Here is a 23,322-nt window from a genome sequence, read left to right on the forward strand (position 1 = left end):
TAACATAATTTTTATGGTAAGAAACATTGTTGAGAAAAAAAAAAAAATAAAATAAAATGTCATCTTATTATTATATAAATATATTTTTATAACTTAGTTGTCGGAATTAATGAATTTTTTCTTTTTTTTTACTGAAAGAAAAAAAAAAAAAAATTAAAAAAAATTAATTATCATGTGAATTATTAGGTATATAATTTTGTTTTTTTGTCATAATATTTTTTTTTTCGTTTTTGAATATGATATATTGATTAATTTTTATTGAAAAATTTACCAGCCTGGTGTAGTGTTGGCAAGTCGTCGCATACGTCTGTTGAAAAATTAATTAAAAATTTGAATTAACAATTAAATAAATAAATAAATAAAATACATTTAAAAAAATAATAATATACCTTGTATTTCGATCTTGATCACGAATTTTCTTTTCCATTTCAGCGTCAGTAAGTGTTTCTAAAAATGGTGCCCATTGATCAGCTTCAGATGGTGGTCTAAATGGCACCTCAACAGTTGGCAATGGTGCTTCTGAAAATGCATAAGTTCTTTGATGCCAGGACAATTGTCCTCTAACACTATAAATAATAATTTAAATAATTAATTAATCAATTTCAAAAATCACAAATTAAATTGTCTTTGAACATTAAATTATAATGAAATATACCTGTAAGCAATTGCTGTTACAAATTCACCACCAAGACCAAGCTCAGCACATAATTTCATAGCAAATTTTTCTGGATTATTTTCTTTTTCAGACATATCCCATTCAACTTGATCAACCAATGATGTATTACCAACATGAATATTTAATTTAATAATAACTCGTTGATCACATTGATCTTCAATTAATGTTTCTTGTGGAAATGCTTCAATTTGTTGACGAATTGCTTGTGCAATTGCCGGAACAAATGTCAATGGATTCAAGTCCAAGTCATCACACAATACCTCAGCAAATTGTTCTGGTGTTATTAAACTTTCTAAATAATAATAAAAATTAATTAATTACATGATAAATAAATAAATAAATAAATTAATAAACAAACCATTTTTATTCCATGTAAATGTATCACGTAATTTTTGTCCTTCAATTTCCATGTCAAGACGTATTGGTACAAGCATTTCTTGTGCAGCAGCATTTTCAATATTTGATGATGGATCAGTATCATCATAACAAAGTGGAAATGTTCTAACTTTTTTATTATGTACACGATTACGATTAATTGGTGTTGCTTGTGGTACAGCATCCAAATGTGAACTATTTGGTAAACTTGGTACCCATGGCATTGATTTTTTAGATTTACCTTCTCTTGGTGCTGGTGGTTCAGTTGAATGTACTGATACTGCTTTATATTTATCATCATTACCTTCAATAATATCTTCAACTTCACTTGCACGTAATAATGATACACTTGATGCTAATACATGCTGACTAAGACCCAATTCAACTAATTTTTTTCTTTCATCATTTGTTATTGATCTTCTGTACATTCCTGGATAACGTTTATATAATGATCCACGAAATAAACGTAAATAATTACCAACTTCTGAACCAATACAATAATATTCTCCATTTTCTTCAACTTGAAAACTTATTGGTTTATCACCGTATGTACGTAGAGCCATTTTTATTTATTTATTTCTGTAAATTTTAATTAGAAAATATTATTAATAATGCCGGTTTATTAAAATCTATTTTTTTTTTTTTAATTAAACACAAGTAAATAATTAATTAAAAATTAAAAAAGATATTATTTTATAAAACATTGAAGATTTTTTAAATTATTATTTATTTAATTGTTTATAAATTTGTTGTAAATAAATTCATTGTGTTACTTGATGAGCATTATAATTCAATCAACAATAAAAAAAAATTAAAATATTAAATAGCCATTTAATAGAAAATTGTAGTTGTAAATATATTTGAAAATTTATCATTCTACTTACGTATGATTGACACAAATTTTAATACGACAATAAACAATGTTATTATGACAATTATGTATACAATAATTTAAACAACAATAATATTAACAATTGTTTTCTCACTTAACCTCACATTCTTTCTGTCAAACAAGATAAAAATAAAAAATAAAGCGCGTCAGTCGTCATTTTGCCCAGACAATACCAACTTTATTGTGATAAGTAAAAAAAAGTTCCTGAAAATGTAGTAATTACTAGCAGCGCGAAATAATTATTATTTTTAAATAAATTAATATTTGAGTTACAAAAAGTTAATTATACTGGAGTAGTTATTAATTTACATCAATTAAAAATGTATTTTTTAATAAATATTAATAATATTTATCATCATCTTGACAGACAATATAAAACATGGCAAAAATATTTAAGTTTTGTTTTTATAATAATTATTTTTATTGCATTGAATAATCACATATTATTATAATTAATTTAATTAAATTAAATTTACAATCCAGGCATTATATATGAGATATTATCAAGCATATTTGTAAGTGTATTTTGACTAATTGATGTTGCTGTTTCTGGTATTTGTTTAGTTAAACACATCAATGGACCCAATGCACATAATAAAGAATCAAGAAGTACTGATACACTTCCTGATACAGCAATTTGACCCTCATGTTCTTTAAGACGTTTACCAATAATCATTAAACTTTCACCAAGTAATTTTAAATATGCAGCAACATCAACTGGCTCAGTACCAATGACTTTGTATGTTCCTGTACCAATAACAGGATCATTTATTAATTTTTTACTTATTTTATTATTACTTGATGAATTATTATCATTTGTTGATGATGAAATACCAAATGCCATTGGACTTTCCATAGAATTTTTAGCTGTAGAAATAATTTAATATTAAAAAATGATAATTTGATAAATCATTTGTGATAACTTACTTTTTCTTTTTCTCATTGATGTTTTTTTAATTAATGTTTGATTATTATTTCGATATATATCAGCTAAATGTTTCGCACGTTTTCGCCATTTATGTTTTTCAGTATTTGGAACAGTTGCCCAGAGTGCACCAAGACGTTTTGATATTGCAGTAAAATCTGCATATAAAAATTCATATAAAAATAAATATACATTGTTTATTTATTTATTTTTTAATTTACATCATTCGTACCCATGTATGGACATTTTTCAGTCAATTCTTTACGAATATTTTTGGCCCACAGGGTGTAAGCTGTAACTCGTGCTTTCTAAAAGAAAGAGAAAATTATTTATATAAGTTTTATGAATTAATTTTTAAAATTTTACTTACTTCATTATGAGATTGTTCAATATTTACATCATCAAATGATGATGATGATGATAAATATGAATTTGATACTTCAATATCACTTTTATCAATAAATAATGGATCAATTTCTTCTTGTTTTATTGTTTCCATAAAATAATTTTCATTTGCTCCAATCATTTCGTCATCTTGATCTTGAATACCATCAAATTCTGTCTCTGACATTGATTGCTCTGGATCAGTACTTGATTCTTGTTTAAAATTAACATCTTCTTGATTTTTAAATTTATTTTTTCTTCCAATTCCAACCATTTTATCTGAAAATATTTTTTTTTAAATGGTTTTTTAAATTTTAAAAATAAAATATTTATTAGTCTTGACAGATAGTTTTTTTTTTTTGTATGTTTAAAAAAAATTATTGAGGTTCATTGGCATTACTCATGGTAAATGAAGAAAAAAAATGGAAAAAAAAAAAAACAAATTTAATCTTACAGTGAATTTTTCATTTCACAGATGAATGAATTCAAGTTATTTAACAACAAAAAAAAATCGTTAATGTTTTTGTAAAATAGAAAAATAATCATAAAAGTATTTTAATTATTAAATTAGATAATTATTTATTGACCATACCCAGTTTTTTTGGACGTTTTGGAGATGTCAACAAGTCCATTGCGCCGTTGAGCTGAGATACATGTCTCTCTCGCGCCGTTGTGTTTTTTTCATTTATAAATTTAAAATCACCATAATAATTATTTTAATAATTATTCTCTGTACATCAATAAATTATTAAATTAACTTTCTCTATAATTCATCGTGTTTTTATACATGAAAAATAAATAAAGCGCTCTTAGACAAACAAAAAATAAAAAAATAAAAAAATCACTGTAATAATTTATTTTTAAAAACAAAAAACGGATCGATAAATTATATTACTCAAAAGTTTATTAAAAATAAAAAAAAATAAATTATATCATCATGCTGTTGATTGAAAATTTAATTAATTAAATAATAATAATTATTATGAAAATTATAAACATATTTTTAAAAAATAATAAAATGACAAATCAAAACAAAAAAATTAAATAAAATTTCTAATAAAAATAAAAATTAAATTTTCAATCTAATAAAAAAAATTATATTTCATGTAAATAAATCTGAAAAATATTAATTAACATCTAGAATAATTAATTAACAAATTAAAATATCAAAAAAAAAAAAAAAAACTTTATTAGAAAATTTTTTTTTAGAGAAATTGAATAAATTTTAATTAATTGATAAAAAAATAATTTTTAGGATGTTGCAATATGATTTGATTTTTGGAGCAAATGGAAGAGAGCAAGTTGATAAAAAAAAATTATTAAAAAAATTAAATATAAAGAGCAATAAAGAGTGTCAGAGAGATTGAGAGAGCAAGCGAGAGCAAGAGAGCAGAAAAGTGTTTCTTTTTTCTTTATACACCCAGTATATATTTTATATGTATATAAATTAAAAAAAAAATAATAAATATACATAGGTATAGTTTAATGTTAAAGAAATATATATATGTAATAGAAGGAGGTATGTACTGTGTGTTAAATTCAGAGAGAACAGAGAGAAAAAGCATCGAGTCACTCACGCCAAGAGCAGCCAAGAGAGAGAATATTATTGCAGGGTCGTTTCTGCGCGTGTCAGTTGAACCACAGAGAGAGTCAGCAGCAGCAGCATTCTTGTTGTATTAAAAAAGACAAAAAAAAAACACACAATATATATATATTTATACGACAAGTAATAAGTATTGGTGATAGTTACATGCACATATGTACATTGTTACATTCTCAAAATGAACAAGGCATTATCATCAAAGTGAAAATAAAAAAAAGAAAAAACCAAACAATATACAGTTAAAGTATATAACATTGATTATAATTAATAGACAATGTATATTTAAATCAAATTAATATATTATCTTTTTTTATTTATATAATATACAATTGTGTTGATTTTTTTTTTTTTTTCAATTGACATTTTATCTATTTTTGTGTTTGTGAAAATAAAGAAAAGAAAAACAAAAAAAATTGAGAATTTTTTATGAAAAAAAAGTGTATTTTTATTTAAAAAAGAGTTGATATTAAAAAAAAGGTTAAATTTATTGTAAATTTATAATTTGTGTGTTACCTTTGATGATAAATAAATAATTAATTTTAATGTTGATGGTGTTGATTGTTGATGGATAAACTGGACCCCCCAACTAGGTAAAAAAAAAAATAAAATAATTTTATATTTTCTAAAATTAATTACACCAACATAAAAATCCAATTGACATAATTAAATACTCCAATAAATTTATAAAATCAAAATAATCAAAAAAAAAAAAAAACAAAATGTTTAGAAAAGACAGGGGAGATTATAGAGAGACACACAATCATGTGTCACGTGATCTTCTATGTTTATACCAAAATGGTGACTATCAAGTTTTGCAAAGATTAATTTTTATTATGGTATATGATTATCATCAACATGACTATTGTCATTAATTTCTAAATATCATTGTTGTTGTACAAAAAACAAATGAATTAAACAACAATCATTATTTGTTTTTAAATAATAATTTATTTATGTTTAATTATTTTTTATAGATTATTAATTGACTAAATTATTGCCAGTACACACTGACACGGTCAATAAATTTATTAATTTTTTTATTATTATAATATTTATTATTATTGTTATTATTATTTATATGATGCACGATGTGTAGTGTGGTGTCATGCACCGTTGCTTTTGACAATTTCACCGCAATGTCTAGTTTATTTGAGTTTAAAAAAATATGATAAAACAATGGTGTTTAATTTCATTATAATTGTGAAAAAAAAAAAATTTAATGTTTTTTTTATTTTTTAATAGTTAATATTTTATTCCTTGACATTTTGTTTTATTTTTTTTTTAAATATTGTTTAAGGATTGTGGAAGTTGGAAAATTGAAAATAAAAAACACTTGTTTGATTATATTTATTATTACAATGATTAATAATAATTATTATTAATTTTTAAATTAATTAAATTGATTATTTGAGTAATTTTATTAATATTTTATTAATATTTTTTAATTAATAATGTATTGTTTATTAATTACAGATGTTAACAATAAATAATGAAAAACAGAAGGTCACGTTCAACTTGCTGATATGCTGAATGTAGTAGATTACAGGTAATCATATTTAATTTTTTTATTTTTTATAATTATTATGTTTTTTATTTTCTTTTGCTCCATTTTTTTTTTTTTTCATTTTTATCGAAACTATTCATCTGTATACAGAGAGAAAGCTTACCTAAGCTTAAGCCAGTTGATCTAGTTTTTACAAGATAAAATTTAAATACTAATATTTACTTTTTATTTATAAAAAAAAAAAAAATAAATAAAAAAAGCTTTTTGATAAGATGATGTTGATTTTCCTGCAAAATAATAATGGTCTTTTTTAAATGAAGCAAGAATTTTAAATTTTATTTAAAATGTAATTTAAAAAATTTCAACACTTAAATTAAATAACTTTATGAAGAAACATAGTAATTATATTGAAGGTCATAATTTCCTTCTCTGCAGGATATAATAATTAAAATAATTATTATTTTGAAATTACTAATATTCGACAGTAATTTATCATAAAATAAATCCAAGTTTTTTGTATAAATTTACAAACAATCATGATGAATCATGTAGCACAAAAATAATAATAAAATTATTGATGAAATTTACAGATTGGATCTCAGGTGATCTCGGTGATTCAAAGTATGCAAATTGGAATGAGAGAATATCGAAAAAAGTACGTCTAGATGCAAAGCGATTTGATCGCATGTGCACAGGCGTTACTGTTTTGCTGATTTTAAATATCTATCATGGCCACCAATGGCCAAGTGGATTACCAGTGGTTAGCAAAAGCAAATTACAATAATAATTGACAATCTTGTTATTTTTAAATATAAATAATTATATTTATTTTGTTTTATTTAAACAGGGCATATTCAATTATGGATTCGTCCAGGGTTTCAACATTTTTAATTTCTATATTACTTATTGTATATGGAAGTTTTAGATCATTAAATATGGAACAAGAAGCTAGAGAAAGAGAAAAAGAAAAAGAACGTAGTAATTTATTATCAGGTTTAACAAGTACTGCTGGAAGTAGTGATTGTGGTGCTGCTGGTGTACAAACATTAGATACAATGCATGCTTTATGTCTACCTCTTGGTGCTTCCGTATCTCTACTTATAATGTTTTTCTTTTTTGATAGTATGCAAATGTTATTTGCAATTTGTACAGCAAGTAAGTAATCGAAAAAAAAAAAAAAAGCATATTAAATTTATATTTTTAATATTTTTAATTTATAATTACAGTTATTGCAACAGTTGCACTTGCATTTTTATTATTACCAATGTGTCAGTATATAATACGTCCATGTTCAGATGGTAATAAAATATCATTTGGTGTTTGTGGAAGATTTACTGGTGCTGAATTATTATCATTTTCATTGAGTGTCAGTATTGTATGTATATGGGTATTAACTGGTCATTGGTTACTCATGGATGCAATGGGTATGGGTTTATGTGTTGCATTTATTGCATTTGTACGTTTACCAAGTTTAAAAGTATCAACATTATTACTAACTGGATTACTTATTTATGATGTATTTTGGGTATTTTTTTCATCATATATATTCAGTACAAATGTTATGGTTAAGGTAACTATTAACTATTATACAAAAATGCTTATTTATTTATCATTATTAATAATAATGTTATTATTATCTTGTTAGGTTGCAACACGTCCTGCTGATAATCCTGTTGGTCTTGTTGCACGTAGATTACATCTTGGTGGTGTTGTACGTGAAGCACCAAAATTATCATTACCTGGAAAATTAGTATTTCCATCAATGCATCAAGCTGGACATTTTTCAATGCTTGGTCTTGGTGATGTTGTTATGCCTGGTTTATTATTATGTTTTGTATTACGTTATGATGCATATAAAAAAAGCCAATTAATACCAGGTGGTTGTGAAGCTGGTGTACCACCACCAAGACATCTTGGACGTATTAGTTATTTTCATTGTTCATTAATTGGTTATTTTCTTGGTTTATTAACAGCAACTGTTAGCTCAGAAATATTTAAAGCAGCACAACCAGCATTACTTTATCTTGTGCCGTTTACGCTTTTACCATTATTAACAATGGCATATTTAAAGGTATAAATTATAATTTATTATAATTATAAACAATGTAATATATTTATTTTTTATTATTACAGGGTGATTTACGTAGAATGTGGAGTGAACCATTTATAACACATCCACCATCAAAACACATGGATGTTTGACAACTGAATGTCATTATTAGTCCAAAAAAATAATTCAACATGATCGATAACAATAATTTATTTATAAAATACATGTGTCTATTGTTGTATCACAAATTTTCACAATACTTTCATCAATATCATTTTACATTTATTTTTTTTTTTTTTTCTTTTTTTACCTGAATAATTAGTATGAATGTGAGTGTAAATGTTTTATTGCCACACGAGAGATTAATTATAGCCACTTTGTTTATTTGACATTTGATTTTTCAATGAAAACAATTGATATTTATGTGTGTACACATTAAAATATGTGCATGATAAATCATTTCAAATAAAATTGACAATTGTGCAGCTAAAAATAATGATGAATAGCCAATAACTACTGGTAAACACTAAGTTTTTTTTTTTTTTCATTTCTTGATCAAAAATGGGATTTGCAATTTTATTTGATTAAAGGTATTATTCATACGTACTGAATAACAAATTGTTATTATAAAAAAAAATGAAATTTTTATTAAATACTGATTGACGAAAATTAGTTCTCATAGAATGAGAAATCGAGTCAATAACTCAAATAAATTAGTTTAAATAAAATATATATATATTGGTAATAGAAAAATAAAAAAAATATGAAAAATTAATTTCATAATTTTCACACTATCTAATTAAAATTAAGATTATACAAATAAAAAAAAAATCGAACAAATCGAATTTTTTCCAGTGCACCGATTAAGAGAAAATAAATCGAAAAATATATTATTTAAATAACTGTATGATCGCGTGTTGGTTGTGAATTATTATAATTTATTAAGCAAAAAAAAAATATATATATATATATTATAATAAATAATAATAATTGTCAAACAATTTTTTCAATAGTTTTTTTTTTTTTTTTTTAAACTAAAATTTTGTATATAAATTATGTATTAATAATTTTTTTATAACAATGCAAATAAGCTAAAAAATAAGTTGATCTGGATTATATTTTATAATTACTATTAACATTTATTTAAAAAATTTTATTTGTCTTTGAATTTTTTGGTTTGTTTAATTATTAAATTATTTTCAAAGTGATAACGTGACATCCGGGACGAGACCAGCCTTGAATACTTCTTATAAACTTTAATTATTATATATATTTTTTAAACATTATTATTATTATTTTTTATTATTCAATCTATTATGTGATTGACAATGTCAAATATATTTACAATTGCTTGGAAAAACTGTGTTTTTATTATTTTTTAAAATAAATATTTAACATATAAATATATAATTTTTTTTTTCAACAAATTTAATTTTTTTTTTGTTGATTTAAATTGTATAAAGACTCATTACTCATTAGACCATATAGTTGAGAGGTACATGAATGTTTAAATTAATTAGCTGGTTGTTTAATTATTAAAAATTCTCATTTTTTTTATTTTTCCCTCGCATCATTAACTGCCTTTGACACAATCATTTTTTTGTATTATTTACAAAACTCAATACTGTCAATTTATTTTCAAAAATATACTACTTTAAATTATTATTATTATTAAACAAAAACACTGATGAAATTTCGAAAAATTATGGCCAGTGTTTTTTTGTTATTCTTTTCTTATTCATTATGTACATAAAAAATTATTAATTCTATGACTAATTCACCTGGACAAAATTTAAGTTGTTAATGAATATTAATTTAAAATAAATAAATTAATAAATACAAAGAAAAAAAAAACGTATATATCGAGAAAATGTGAGATTGAAAATTTAAAAAAACAAATGCCAAGTATTGTGCAATAAGATGTAACTTGATTTTATTTTTCATATATTTAATTTCTGCAATTAAGTGTAAAATTATTTATAAAAAATAAATAATAAATTTAATTTCATTATTATTTATAAATTTTGCACATTTTATCATTTTTTTAGTGTGACTGAAAAAAATTTAATTACTAATAAAATAGTGTTGTCTTTTTACATGAACAAAAAAAAAATAATATTTAAAATATTGATACTGTATGCATCATCGATTGTCATGAAGAAAAATTTAAAAAAACATGTCACATATATAAAAACAATGCCGAAAAACAAAACATTTTTTTTTTTTAATTTTTACAAATAAAAATGATTTAATTATTTGAAAATATTTTGGTTGCTATATTTTTATTAAGATGAAATTTCATTTATACAATCATAAAAAAAAAAAAAACAATTAAATTAATCAGCTAAATTAAAAGTAAGTAAATCTACAACAAATTGATAATTATTTTATAAAAAAATAATAAAAACAAACATTTATACAATATATAATTATTGAAAAATCACTTAATACTAAAAAAAAAAAATTAAACAGATGTTTGTACATTGTCCAATTTTTTTTTAATACTTTCAAGTTCTTCTAGATCACTTATTGATGTTTCACATTTATAAACAACCAATGAATGATAAAAATGTACAGCAAATGCAACAAAAACAATTAAAACTGGTATAACAATAATAGTACTAGCAGTTGCAGCCATAATTGAATAATCCCAAAATTTAACCCAACATAAAATAGCAACTTCAACAAGAAATAAAAATAATCCAAGTACTGTTGAAAATGCCCATGCTAATTCAATAAAACCACGCATTCTTTCATGCGGTGATTCAGTTATAAGACTAGCTATTTGTAATTTACTAATTGCTTCAACATTTGGTAATAAATATGTACTAATCATCAATGCAAATATATGAACTGATACAAGTACTGTTGTACATACAGCAAACATAATAAATAACCATTCTGGTACTGTTGTTGGATCATTTATTTGTAGCTCAACCATTGCAACCTGTAACAATTTTAATTACAAAATAAACATCATTATATCTTTATGTAATTATTAATATTTAAAATATTATTTTTTTATATACAGTCATTGTTTAAAATTGTCTTTGACACTTATATTTAATTACAATGTGTCCAGGAAACAATAGTATTTATTTATTTTTTAAAAAATATATATTTTCCTTAAAACAATTTTGATTTATGTAAAAAATAATATGAAAATATTGTCGTATCATTAAATTATGATTATAAAAAGATAATAATCTAAACAATCATGAATGTTATTTTAATTTTATCATGAAAAAATAAGAAAAATAATTTAAAAAATATTTGTACATTGAAACTTGTTTATTTTTGTTTTTAAAAATAATTTAAAAAAGAGCATTACTATTATTAATAAATATTACTAATATATTAAACAAACCATAGCAAATCCTGATAATAATTCAGATGTTGTTGCTGTTGCTTTTAGTTTAGCTCTGCTCATGTGTAAACGTCTCCATGATAAACCTTGTGGACCATCATGATCATAATCTTCAATTAATTTTTTATTATGATTTGATTGTTTGGCATTGTTTGTACAATTACAACAACAATTACAGCATGAATTTGATATATTACTTTCTGAATATGGTGTGTATAATGAACCACTTGTTGTTGTTGTTGTTGTTGTTTGTTTATATTGATTATTAATATTATCAATATCAAGTGATACAAATTTATTTGGAGTATTTATTCTTGTTCTTGGTGATAAAACAACTTCACTTTTTGATTCGTATAATAAATTTTTTGGTGTATTTATTATTGTTTGATTATAATGATTTGATTTTTGTATATAACCAGATGATAATGATAATGGACGTGGTTTACGATTTGGTATTGCTTTCCATATTTTTGAATTATTTGAAAAATCAATTTGCGTTGATTTATTTAATTTTTTTATTATTTCTTCTTCTTTTTCATTATTTATTTTTAATTTATCTATTCTCATAATGACACTTGGACAATCACTCGATAACATTTTTAAATTATATTCTTTATTGTCTAAATTATTTAAACTATTTGACATTTTTATTTATTTTTTTTTTATTTAATCGTTTTTGCAATATTTATTTTATCATATTTTTAAATTCAAGCTTCATTAGTTTTTTTTTTTTTTTTTTGATTACTTGAACAATGATGATAACGTAATGTTTGATGGAAAAAAAAAATTATTTATATTATTTTTCCAATTTGGTGTCACTGCACTTGAAAGAATTTTTTTTTTTTTTTTTTTTTTTTATCAACTCGTATCACTTGTAGTTTAATCAAATAAGTCAACAATTTGCAACGATAACTTTTAAATGTTTTTTATTGACCTATTTTATTTCAAGAATAAAAGGTGAATAATATATATTGAGATTAATTCAAACACTGATTAAATAACTGATAAAAATTTACTTTTTAATTCAAGGGCTTGGACAAGATTATTAGCAACAATTTTCATATGATAATAATAATAATAATGTCACAATTTTAGAAAATAAAAACAGAAAAAAAAATTATATATGTAGATAAATTTCAGAAATTAAAAAACTTAAATTCCACATTTGATTTAATGCACACTTCCGGCAAATAAAGACAATGATGAAATTTTAAAACAAAAAAAAAAATAAAAATTATTTATAAAGAATAAGAAGAAGAAAAATTATGACTTGAATCACAAAAAATCACTTGATAAATAATTTCGAAATATTTAATGTTTCGAAACCTTTTTTTTTTTTTCAAATTAAAAATATTTAAAATTGATTAATCAATATTAAATAATTAAAATCAAGTATTTAAAATATTGTTAAGTAATAATGTTAATTTTAATAAATTTTTAAATATTAATATTTTTAAAAGACAAAGAACCTTGGTGTCTCCGAACTCGGTTTTAAAACTAACAACCGGTATGAATACGTTGATGCTAATGGAGCTGATACCACGCGTATTTCCCCTACCTGATATCATTATTATAATCATTATCATAACAACAATATTAATTACATTGTGACCATATCAGCAGCATAATATTACCTGGCATATATTTGCCTCCTGATTTTTTATTATTTTTTTTTTTCAACATTTACGTTGTAGGTCAAAAAATTATTTTATGTTTTATATTTTGCATATTATTTGTACAGTTATAAAAAATTATTTCAATGTCAATCAACTATTATTTAAATAATTTTAAATAAAATATAAAAAATAATTTAAAAATATTTTTATTTCACAAAATTTATAAACGTTTTTAAATGATTTTTAAATTGTTTTTTAATTGATAATATTTATTGAAAACTTTTTGATGTTTTTTTTTTTTTATTTGTTAATCAAGGCTACTTATAGATTTTTAATTATAAAATTTGGATTTTTAAATTTTAATTGTTAAATTGTTGATTCAATCGAGAGAATATTATTTATTTTAGTAATTTATATTTATATTAATTTGATTTATCATCATGGCCTCGAATTAGATTGTCGTTTAACATTTAATACTATTTATAAATATTATTAATAATTACTATCGAGGATAGCATTTTCAATCAAGGAAATAAATAAACTGTATAGATCTTATTGGAATTTATTTATTTATAAACAAATTTACACTATTGTTTATAATTAAAATTATTTTATATTTTTCATATATAGATAAGATTATCATTTTATCAATGACCCTGGTTTATTGTAAATAGAATATTGACAAGTAGAAAAAAAATATTTACAGGTAAAAATTTTAGAAAAGTCATTAAATCATTTTTATTGCTAAAATTATGTGATTGAAAAGAATTCCAGGGTAATTTAAATCTATAAAGTAATTGATTTATGATTTTTTATTTTTTCTGTTTATATAAAATGACTGTAATCCTTGATGATTTTCAATCAGATTTTCTTAAAACTCATCAGAGATTAATATAAAAATATATTACAAAATGTTCTGTCATGTAGGAAATTTTTTTTTTATCAATGATTAATCTGTAGACATGTGCATGACGTGTTAAATCAACAAGATGAGTTTATTTTTCAATGACTATTTTGTTTTTCATTTTATTTTATTCCTATCAACAAAACAAATATTATTTTCTATTATTTTTTTTTTTCTCATAAATATCTGAGTATATTCTTTTCCCAATCTAAATGATATTTATTTTTTTATGCATAGTTAAACGTTGATTAGAAATTGATAACAACTAATGATTCATCTTTGAAGTTATCAGTTTGATCTGTTCTTCCAAGTAGTCATTAAAATTTCAGAAAAAAAAATTAAATAACACACTTTTTTTTTTCATAAAATCATAATGTTATTTTAATTTTGTTATTAAAAATAATTTTTTTATAATTTGTCCATCTCAAGGTCATTTTAATTTATATATTTTTAACACTTGTTAACATAGTTATATGAACTTGATATTTTAATTATCTCTATTCACATTGTAAAAATATAATCAACAAAAAAAATAACACTGAGATGACAAATTTATTGTTAGATAAATAATTAATTAAAAATTAAAAATAATAATATCTTATAGTTTTAATGATAAAAATTGTTTAGATTTACATCACATTGTTGCAAATAAAAAAAATAAATAATTTTTCAATAAAATCATCTTATGTAATGATTGACATGCAAGTTTGCATACTGTTCATCCTGACATCCGGTTTGAAGAAAGAGTTTTCTTTGTTTTTCATAAAATAAATTTGAATCAAAATAATCATATCATTATCATTAAATTATTATTATTAATAAAATAAAACAATAAATAATCCAAAAAAAAAAATACAATTATTCATAAAAACCAATTTAAATAATAAAAAAAAAAACATTATTCAATTGATAATTAATAATTTTACATGTTGTTTTACTTTATAATAAACAAACATTATAAAAAGTTCAAAAAAACCCTAATTTTACAAATTAAAATTCAAAAATATTTTCATTTTCCCGCCAGCGCTTTGATTGGTCATAATAATTACAAATGCATGTGTTGAAGAAAAAAAAAATGTGTCTGTGTGTGTTTGGTAAAGTGACTGTCAAAATGGCGTCGTCGTGAGCTTAGCGGGTAATGTGTACGTGGATTTTTTGGCTAAAATTTATTTGTCATTAAAAAAAAAATTTCATCAATATTAAAATAGAGTGAAAATATATAAATCAAATAACTTAAAATTTGGACAATTAAAATTGTGCTATAATACCTTAATTAAATAAAAATACAAAGTTTTTTTTATTGTTTTATTTTATTTTCATATAAAAAAAAAAAAACATTGTGTTGTTGGATATTATTTAAAAAATAAAAATATAAATAAATAAATAAATAATTAAAAAATGGGTGAACCGAAACCACAACACGGTGCCCAAGAAATGAAGGGTTGGCTATTTAAATGGACAAATTATCTAAAAGGTTATCAACGTAGATGGTTTGTTCTGTCAAATGGTCTACTGTCATACTACAGGTATTGTTATTATTTTTATTAAAAAATATTATTATTATTTTTATTTTAATCATGGCTCGTTACACCCTGTCACTACATTTTCACTATCATCTTTGTCATTTAATTTATTTATTTATTGAATTCATGAAAATTTTTTTTTTTTTTTAAATATTATAAATATTTAGATGATTATGTCAATATGTATAATATATGCATTGTCATATGCCAGATTTCCTCGTCACCACATGTCCAACTGCATCTTGTCATATGTCTCACTGCTCGATTTTTTTAAATTTATAAATTTATTTTTACTTTTTTTGTTGCTTTATTATTTTATTATTAATTTTTACCAAAAATTATTGACATTTTTTGTTTTAAATGGTTTACAATAACGTTATTATGTTGACAGTTAGATTTCATTGACATTTATTATTGATGAGTCATCAAAATTAATCTATATTAATTAAAAAATTCAAAAAACAAGTTTTTTTTTTTCTTATTTTGTTGAACAAATAACTGAGTCTCTTGTTTGTTGTTTATTTTGTTTGTTATTATTGTTTTTTTTTTTTTTTTTTATTTGTTTAGTTTATTCTATGAAATGGTTAATTATTTTATTTTTTAATTGTCAATTTATATTGTTTTTTAAAATAGTTTAATTTATTTTTATAACCAATGTCAAATTATTTTTTTTTTTTCTTTAATGCTTGATTAATATTTATTTAACTTTTTTATAAATTAGTTTGTAAATTATATATATATTTTTTTTATATTTATATTTAGCTGTCTGAATTATTATTCACCTTGAATATGCAAAAATTTATTTTTACAAGCAATAGAGCAATGATCGTATTTACATAACTTTGCACAAGACCATCACAGCAGACCAAATTCCAATTTTTTTTTATTTTTTTATCATATATCGTTCATTTATCCAATCATTATGTCAATATATTAATTTTTTTTATTAAATTTGAATACATAGCTGTATGAAAATAAATGAATAATTGCCTTACAATAATTGTTTTGGATTAATTAAAATTTTTCAAAATTAAATCAATTTTTTTTTCTTTTCTAAAAATTCATTTATCAGTTTTATTTTTTCATTTCATTTATTTATCTTATTATTTTATGATTTATTTGGGACCATTTCGTGGAAGTGGAATAAATATTATTATTTTATAAATTTATAAAAATTATAAATTATACAATATTATGAGTGAAATTTGGGTCTATTTGTTTTGTGAATTGTTTAGGGCTGAACCAACGGGGGGGCCAAAGATATCGACGCGACGCAAGCGGAGAGCTGGCAGAGCCTCCGAGTAAGTAAAAAAATTTAAAAAAAAAAAAAAAAATCAACAAACAACAACAAGAACAAATGACAAAAATTATCAAAACAATAGTTATTATATTAATCAGTAGGAAACTAATTAAATCATTCACTAGATGCTTTTTTTTTTTTTGACAAATTCTCTGATGAAAATTTTTTATTTTTTAGACTCAAGTAGTAAAGAGAAAAAAAATCTCATTATTTGCTCAATTTTTTAATTTTTCTTTTTGGCAAATTATTTTAATTTTGATAAACTTGAAAATTTATTTTTAGAATTTTTTTTCAACCGCAAAATATCTGAGCTTGATAATATTTATTTATAAAATTTTTTTGCTTGAAATTATTTTTATTTATTTATCAATTAACTATTTATTTTTTATTTTTACGATAAACTTTGAATATATTCCTTTCCTTCCTCTGTTCCTCCATTGAGTATAATAAAAATAATAATTAATTTAATCTAATTACTCAACAAAAAAAAGGATAAAATTTAATTTCAATTTTAGACAAATAGGTCTCTAAAAATTATTTGTATTTTTCATTTCATTTTCGTGTTTCTAATATTCAATTAATCATCAAACAATTATCATTTATATTTCTTTATAATTACAACATAAATTCGTACATTTTATTGTCATGTACATAGCTTCAATCAAATAATTTAATCCAAAAAAAATTAAAAACACACATACACACAATTTGTACATGAACAATCACAACAACGTCATGATGAAAAAAAAAATAAAATAAATCACAAATTGATTAAATCAATTTGTTAATTTATAAAAGAAAAAAAAAAAAAAAACTCAAGTCAATAAAAATATTTAGTGATTGTGTGATACTGATGTCATGATCAAAAAAAAATTGATAAATACCAAAATGATGAAAATTAAAATCAATAAATTTGATCATGTTATGAGTCATCAATCAATAAAATATTATATTAACGAGTAGCACCGAGAAACTCGTTTGTTTTCAACTAATTTTTTTAGAAATCCATCTGAAATGTCACACACATGTCGAGGGGCAATATCACTTCATGGTGCCTTGATACATACAGTTGATGCATGTACATTTGTTGTGAGCAATGGTGGAACCCAAACATTTCACATCAAAGCAGCAAATGAAGTTGAACGTCAACAATGGGTTACAGCATTAGAACTTGCTAAAGCTAAAGCAATACAAGCAATGGAATCTGGTTTGTTTTTTTATTATTTAATTGCCAAATTTTTTCTTTGTATGCTGCGCTTTTTTTTCATGTTAATTTAAATTTTTTTGTTGAGAAGAAGAGGAAGAAGAATTTCGAGATAATGACAATGAAAATCCAGAGAGTGCACCAGTTATGAAAGATTTAACTGAACGTCTTGAAGATTTACAAACATGTTTAGATTTAATTGCAAAACAAGGATCGTTATTAACACGTGCATTAAAAGATGTTGAATCACTTGAACCAGATACACCTGATATTACAACTAAAATTAAAACAGCTAGTGATAGAGCAGCACATTTTAGAATTGCTGCATCTGCAATGATAAGTGTAAGTTACTTATTAATTTACTTTTTTAAATTTTGTTAATGTTTTTTCTTGTGGTTTTGTCTTTTAGAAAAGCCAAGATTATGTACAATTGGCTAAACAACAAGAACCAAAATGGAAAAAAATGTTACAACATGAAAGAGATCAAAAAGAACGTATTGAAAAAATGGTTGAACAACTTGCAATGCAACATTCACATCTTGATGAAGCAGCACAACAAGCTTTACCATCAGGAAGTCATCGACCTGGACGTAAGTTTATAAATTTATTTATATACATTGGCTTTTATTTTTTTTTGTCTTGAGTTTATTTTTCATTGATTTAAATTTTTTTTTTAACATTATTTTTCATTCTCACACTAGCCCACAAACAATTTGGATACATGGAATTAACTGACGATGTGACAAATACATAATTATAACAAAAAACTAATAAACAGACAAAACTCTTGATAATAAAAATATAACAAAAATATACAGAAATATATATTTCATGTTCGATTTTATTTTCAACCTACTTTTATTTAAACGTCAATATTGATTTTTTTATGACGAAAAAAACAGTTTTGTTTTTAATTTAAAAACAAAAAAAAAACAAAAATATGTTGATATATTTTTTAAAAAAACTAACAAAAAATTAAAACCTAAAATTATAAATAATTCAAAATTTTATAGCTAAATAAATGTTTTTATATAAAAAATTAAATTAAATAGTAAAAAAAAATAAAAGTTGAGATAATTTTATTTTTTGTATTACATGTAAACAGTAATTTATTTTTAATTATAAATTATATATTTTATTTTTATTTTTTTTCATCTGTTAAACATGCAATATCTTTTGAATTTGTGCCACTTGGTATTGATATTACGATCAATAATTAACTATAGTATAAATTCATAGAAATAAAAAAATATTCAAACAATTTTCATTGTTTATTTAGCTTGACATATTAAAAACAACTAAATATTTAATTACACTTATTAAATTAATTATAAACTTGTTATAATGATAATTTATGAAAAATTAAATAATTAATTATAGATGCTGTACATTCACCATCAGAGGATGACGATGAAAATGAATTTTATGATGCTGAAGAAAGTGATACATTTACATTAACAATACCATCAACAAAAACGGGTAATTCAGTTGGTAGAAGACAACGAACAGATTCACAAGGTAGTGATGAAGGTTCAAGTTCTGAAGATGAACCAGTACCAAATTCAGCAGATTCACCACCTGAAACATTTCGTATTGTAACTGATTCAACAGCACCATCACAAACATCAAGAACACCTGAAAGTGACAAGGTAAAAAATATACATTATTATATTAACGAAAAAATTATATTCAATAATTATAATTATATATATTTAATTTATTTAAAGACAACTTGGAAAAATGAAAATGGAAATAATACAAGTAGTGTAACAACAGTAGCTAAAAGACAACGTAGAACAAGAGTACCAGATAAACCAAATTATCCATTAAATTTATGGAGTATTATGAAAAATTGTATTGGAAAAGAATTATCAAAAGTTCCAATGCCTGTTAATTTTTCAGAACCACTTAGTATGTTACAACGTTTAACTGAAGATTATGAATATTCAGAAATACTTGATAGGTAAATAAAATATATTTATAATTATTATTTAATTATTTTATTAATATTGTTAATTTAATTTAATTTAATTTTTATAATATCAGAGCATCAGAATGTACAGATAGCTGTGAACAAATGGCATATGTTGCTGCATTTACAGTATCAAGTTATTCAACAACAGCAACAAGAACTGGTAAACCATTTAATCCACTTCTTGGTGAAACATTTGAATGTGATAGAACTGATGATCTTGGTTGGCGAGCAGTATCAGAACAAGTATCACATCATCCACCAATGCTTGCACAATTTTGTGAAGGTAGAACATGGAAATGTTGGCAAGAATTTACAATGGCATCAAAATTTCGTGGAAAATATCTTCAAGTAATTAATTTATTAATTAATTTATGATTAATTAAATAATAATTTATATGTTATTTTTAAATATAGGAATTTTCATGGCAAGTTATACCACTTGGTACAGCACATCTTGAATTTAACAACAGTAATTCACATTATACATGGAGAAAAGTAACAACAACAGTACATAATATTATTGTAGGTAAATTATGGGTTGATCAACATGGTGATATGGAAATAGTTAATCATGTTGATGGTACAAGATGTCATCTTAAATACATTCCATATTCATATTTTGCACGTGATAGTCAACGTAAAGTTAAGGGTGTTGTTATGAATGCAAATAAAGAAGTTAAATGGGTTGTACAAGGTACATGGGATAATAAAATTGAAATAGCACCAGTTATAAGTACATCTGGTAGTGCTGATAATCCAGTATATAAAACTGGACCATATGTACTTGCATGGATACGTCGTCCACCACCAGATGATTGTGACAAATATTATTCATTTACTGAATTGGCTTGTCAATTGAATGAACCTGAAGAGGGTGTTGCACCAACTGATTCAAGAAATAGACCTGATCAAAGATTAATGGAAAATGGTAATTGGGATGAGGCTAATGTTGAAAAATTACGTCTTGAAGATAAACAAAGACAAAATAGACGTGCAAGAGAAAATGAAAATGAAAAAGCAGCAGCAGAAGGTAAATTAAATAATTGTTTTTTTTTTTTTTCATTATAAATTAATTTAATATAATTTATTTTTATGATTTTTGTATTGTTCAAGGTTTACCAGTTGATAGTTATGAGCCAATATGGTTTAAAAAACAACATGATAAACATACTGATAGTCTTTGTCATATTTACAATGGTGAATACTGGGATGCTAAAGCAAAAGGTGACTGGTCAAGATGTCCAGAAATTTTTTAGTCACTTTAAACAAATTGTAGTTTTGCTTTATTCTTCATTTTTATGGCGTGTTTATTTTTTATCTCCAATTTATTTTTTCTTTTCTTTAAACTCAATATAAAGAAAATAAATAAATGCACATTACAACGACAGCTTGGCAATTTGTAGTGTCATGCTTGTCGTAAAAACAAATGGAGCTGAAAAATTTACGTATAAAAAAAAAAATCTTACAATAAATGAGACTAATTTGTTTCATATTATTTGAACAAATTGGAATGTACAGGTTTTTTAAAATCATAAGATTGAAATATGTTATCGTTGATAGTAGAAAACAGTTGTTGTTAATATTTTTTTTTTTTATTAAATTAACAATGATTGTTCAATGACAAAATATTTTAAAAAACACACACAAACTTTATCATCAGCTGCTGAATAAAAACTACAAAAAGAAAAAAATTTATCAAATCCAGGTGGTTTTAAAAAATAATAATAATTTATTTATTTAAACAATTTTCCGAAATAAAAAAAAAAAACGAATTATCAATTTATTTGACTTCAATTTATTATTTATTTTAAAAATATCAAATTTATAAAATATAAAACTTTATTATTGAACGATAGTTTAAAAAATTAACTAAATAGATAAATAAATATTTGAGATTAGCAAAATGAAAACCAATATTTACAATTTTAAGTCCTTGGCTGTACTATAATTTTAAAAATAGTCGATGAATAATGATAACCGATAAAAGATGATATATATATTATATCTGTAAACAATTATAAATAAAAAAAATAATTAATTATTGAATGAAGATAAAAAAAAATATAAATATATATAATTATTAATATAAAATTGAAGAAAATGAGACGAGTAGAAATAAATATAAATAAAGAAACTAATATTGTGAGACAAAGAAAAAATTAAAGAAAATTAAAAAATAAAAAATTGTTAAGTACATGATAATATTTGGATATTGTAAAAGTTATTCATGCTTTGTAGAATACTATGAATATATTTTATATTTTTTTTTTTTGCATATTGCTTGTTTTTTTTTTTAAAATATTAAAAATAATTTTATGAAAATTGTAAAAAAATATATTGAGGCATTTAATTGCCTGATGATTTTAATCAACAATAAAAGCACAAACTATTTCAACTGGCTTTATAAAAAAATATACAATTTAATGCTAAAATACTAATTGCAATATTTTGAAAATTTTTTTAAATTATCCATTCGCATAAAATAAATAAAAATAATTCGTTGTCGTAAAGTGCCTATGGTTTCCCGTTCGCTAATCAGCAATTAAGGTTATCCAAGTGTCGATTAATAAACAATAATTATTTTTAAATAATTTAACATTAAACTAAAATACAAATTTAATTGAAAAGTAATCGACATATTGCTATTTAAATTGCCCAAAAAAAAAAAACAATTACCAAGCCGACAAAAATAAATAAATAATTGTAAATTTTATATATATATATTTTAAAAAAATAATACGAATCGAGTGATAAATTTAAACTCCAACAACGATGCTTCATGATTTTTATATTTGTGCTAAAAATTAATAATAATTTATGTTTAAAAAAAAAAAACAAAAAAAATCATGTGCTCATGTTCAAACTCATATTACGTTCAAAAATAATTGTAAAAAAAACAAAAAAAAATAATAATACTAATCATAAAAAAAAGAATTGTATATATAAAAAAAAAAAAAAATATTATACAAAAAAAACCATATAAAAAAATAAATAAACTTCAAAAAAAAGAGCAAAAATAAATTT

General features: G+C 22.4%; 5 protein-coding genes across 10 annotated transcripts; 2 read left to right on the forward strand and 3 right to left on the reverse strand.

Moving 5' to 3' along the window:
- Positions 1-78: 78 nt before the first annotated feature.
- On the reverse strand, positions 79-2,073 carry LOC122848422 (SWI/SNF-related matrix-associated actin-dependent regulator of chromatin subfamily B member 1). Of its 2 annotated transcripts, XM_044146493.1 has the most exons (6): positions 1,936-2,073; positions 1,035-1,630; positions 656-968; positions 390-566; positions 272-307; positions 79-131 (listed from the first exon to the last, which is right to left on the reverse strand). In XM_044146493.1, the coding sequence occupies exons 2-6, from the start codon at positions 1,612-1,614 to the stop codon at positions 107-109; spliced, it is 1,131 nt and encodes a 376-aa protein (XP_044002428.1). In that variant the 5' UTR covers positions 1,615-1,630; positions 1,936-2,073; the 3' UTR covers positions 79-106. The 2 variants fall into 2 exon arrangements, with proteins under 2 accessions (XP_044002428.1, XP_044002429.1); XM_044146494.1 differs by lacking the exon at positions 79-131 and having other exon boundaries at positions 210-307; positions 1,936-2,072.
- A 267-nt stretch (positions 2,074-2,340) lies between these two features.
- On the reverse strand, positions 2,341-5,482 carry LOC122848435 (HMG box-containing protein 4-like). 3 transcript variants are annotated; one of them, XM_044146513.1, is made up of 7 exons: positions 5,369-5,482; positions 4,830-4,919; positions 3,845-3,982; positions 3,239-3,531; positions 3,101-3,176; positions 2,871-3,026; positions 2,380-2,810 (listed from the first exon to the last, which is right to left on the reverse strand). In XM_044146513.1, the coding sequence occupies exons 3-7, from the start codon at positions 3,882-3,884 to the stop codon at positions 2,416-2,418; spliced, it is 960 nt and encodes a 319-aa protein (XP_044002448.1). In that variant the 5' UTR covers positions 3,885-3,982; positions 4,830-4,919; positions 5,369-5,482; the 3' UTR covers positions 2,380-2,415. The 3 variants fall into 3 exon arrangements, with proteins under 3 accessions (XP_044002447.1, XP_044002448.1, XP_044002450.1); XM_044146512.1 differs by lacking the exon at positions 5,369-5,482 and having other exon boundaries at positions 2,341-2,810; positions 4,830-4,922; XM_044146515.1 differs by lacking the exon at positions 4,830-4,919 and having other exon boundaries at positions 5,369-5,386.
- Positions 4,908-9,651, forward strand: LOC122848420 (signal peptide peptidase-like 3). The gene is made up of 7 exons (XM_044146491.1): positions 4,908-5,445; positions 6,329-6,401; positions 6,950-7,119; positions 7,207-7,514; positions 7,586-7,929; positions 8,005-8,430; positions 8,493-9,651. The coding sequence occupies exons 3-7, from the start codon at positions 7,088-7,090 to the stop codon at positions 8,559-8,561; spliced, it is 1,179 nt and encodes a 392-aa protein (XP_044002426.1). The 5' UTR covers positions 4,908-5,445; positions 6,329-6,401; positions 6,950-7,087; the 3' UTR covers positions 8,562-9,651.
- Positions 9,652-9,787: 136 nt separating this feature from the next.
- Positions 9,788-13,280, reverse strand: LOC122848423 (protein orai-2-like). The gene is made up of 2 exons (XM_044146495.1): positions 11,777-13,280; positions 9,788-11,356 (listed from the first exon to the last, which is right to left on the reverse strand). The coding sequence occupies exons 1-2, from the start codon at positions 12,419-12,421 to the stop codon at positions 10,874-10,876; spliced, it is 1,128 nt and encodes a 375-aa protein (XP_044002430.1). The 5' UTR covers positions 12,422-13,280; the 3' UTR covers positions 9,788-10,873.
- Positions 13,281-15,389: 2,109 nt separating this feature from the next.
- LOC122848372 (oxysterol-binding protein 1) lies at positions 15,390-22,858 on the forward strand. 3 transcript variants are annotated; one of them, XM_044146416.1, is made up of 10 exons: positions 15,390-15,822; positions 17,055-17,120; positions 18,121-18,326; positions 18,415-18,665; positions 18,733-18,913; positions 19,704-19,972; positions 20,051-20,286; positions 20,370-20,646; positions 20,713-21,328; positions 21,412-22,858. In XM_044146416.1, the coding sequence occupies exons 1-10, from the start codon at positions 15,695-15,697 to the stop codon at positions 21,552-21,554; spliced, it is 2,373 nt and encodes a 790-aa protein (XP_044002351.1). In that variant the 5' UTR covers positions 15,390-15,694; the 3' UTR covers positions 21,555-22,858. The 3 variants fall into 3 exon arrangements, with proteins under 3 accessions (XP_044002351.1, XP_044002352.1, XP_044002353.1); XM_044146417.1 differs by lacking the exon at positions 17,055-17,120 and having other exon boundaries at positions 15,401-15,822; XM_044146418.1 differs by lacking the exon at positions 17,055-17,120 and having other exon boundaries at positions 15,408-15,822; positions 18,083-18,326.
- Positions 22,859-23,322: the final 464 nt, after the last annotated feature.

Source organism: Aphidius gifuensis, linkage group LG2 (genome assembly GCF_014905175.1).
Source record: "Aphidius gifuensis isolate YNYX2018 linkage group LG2, ASM1490517v1, whole genome shotgun sequence".
Taxonomy (NCBI): Eukaryota; Metazoa; Arthropoda; class Insecta; order Hymenoptera; family Braconidae; genus Aphidius; species Aphidius gifuensis.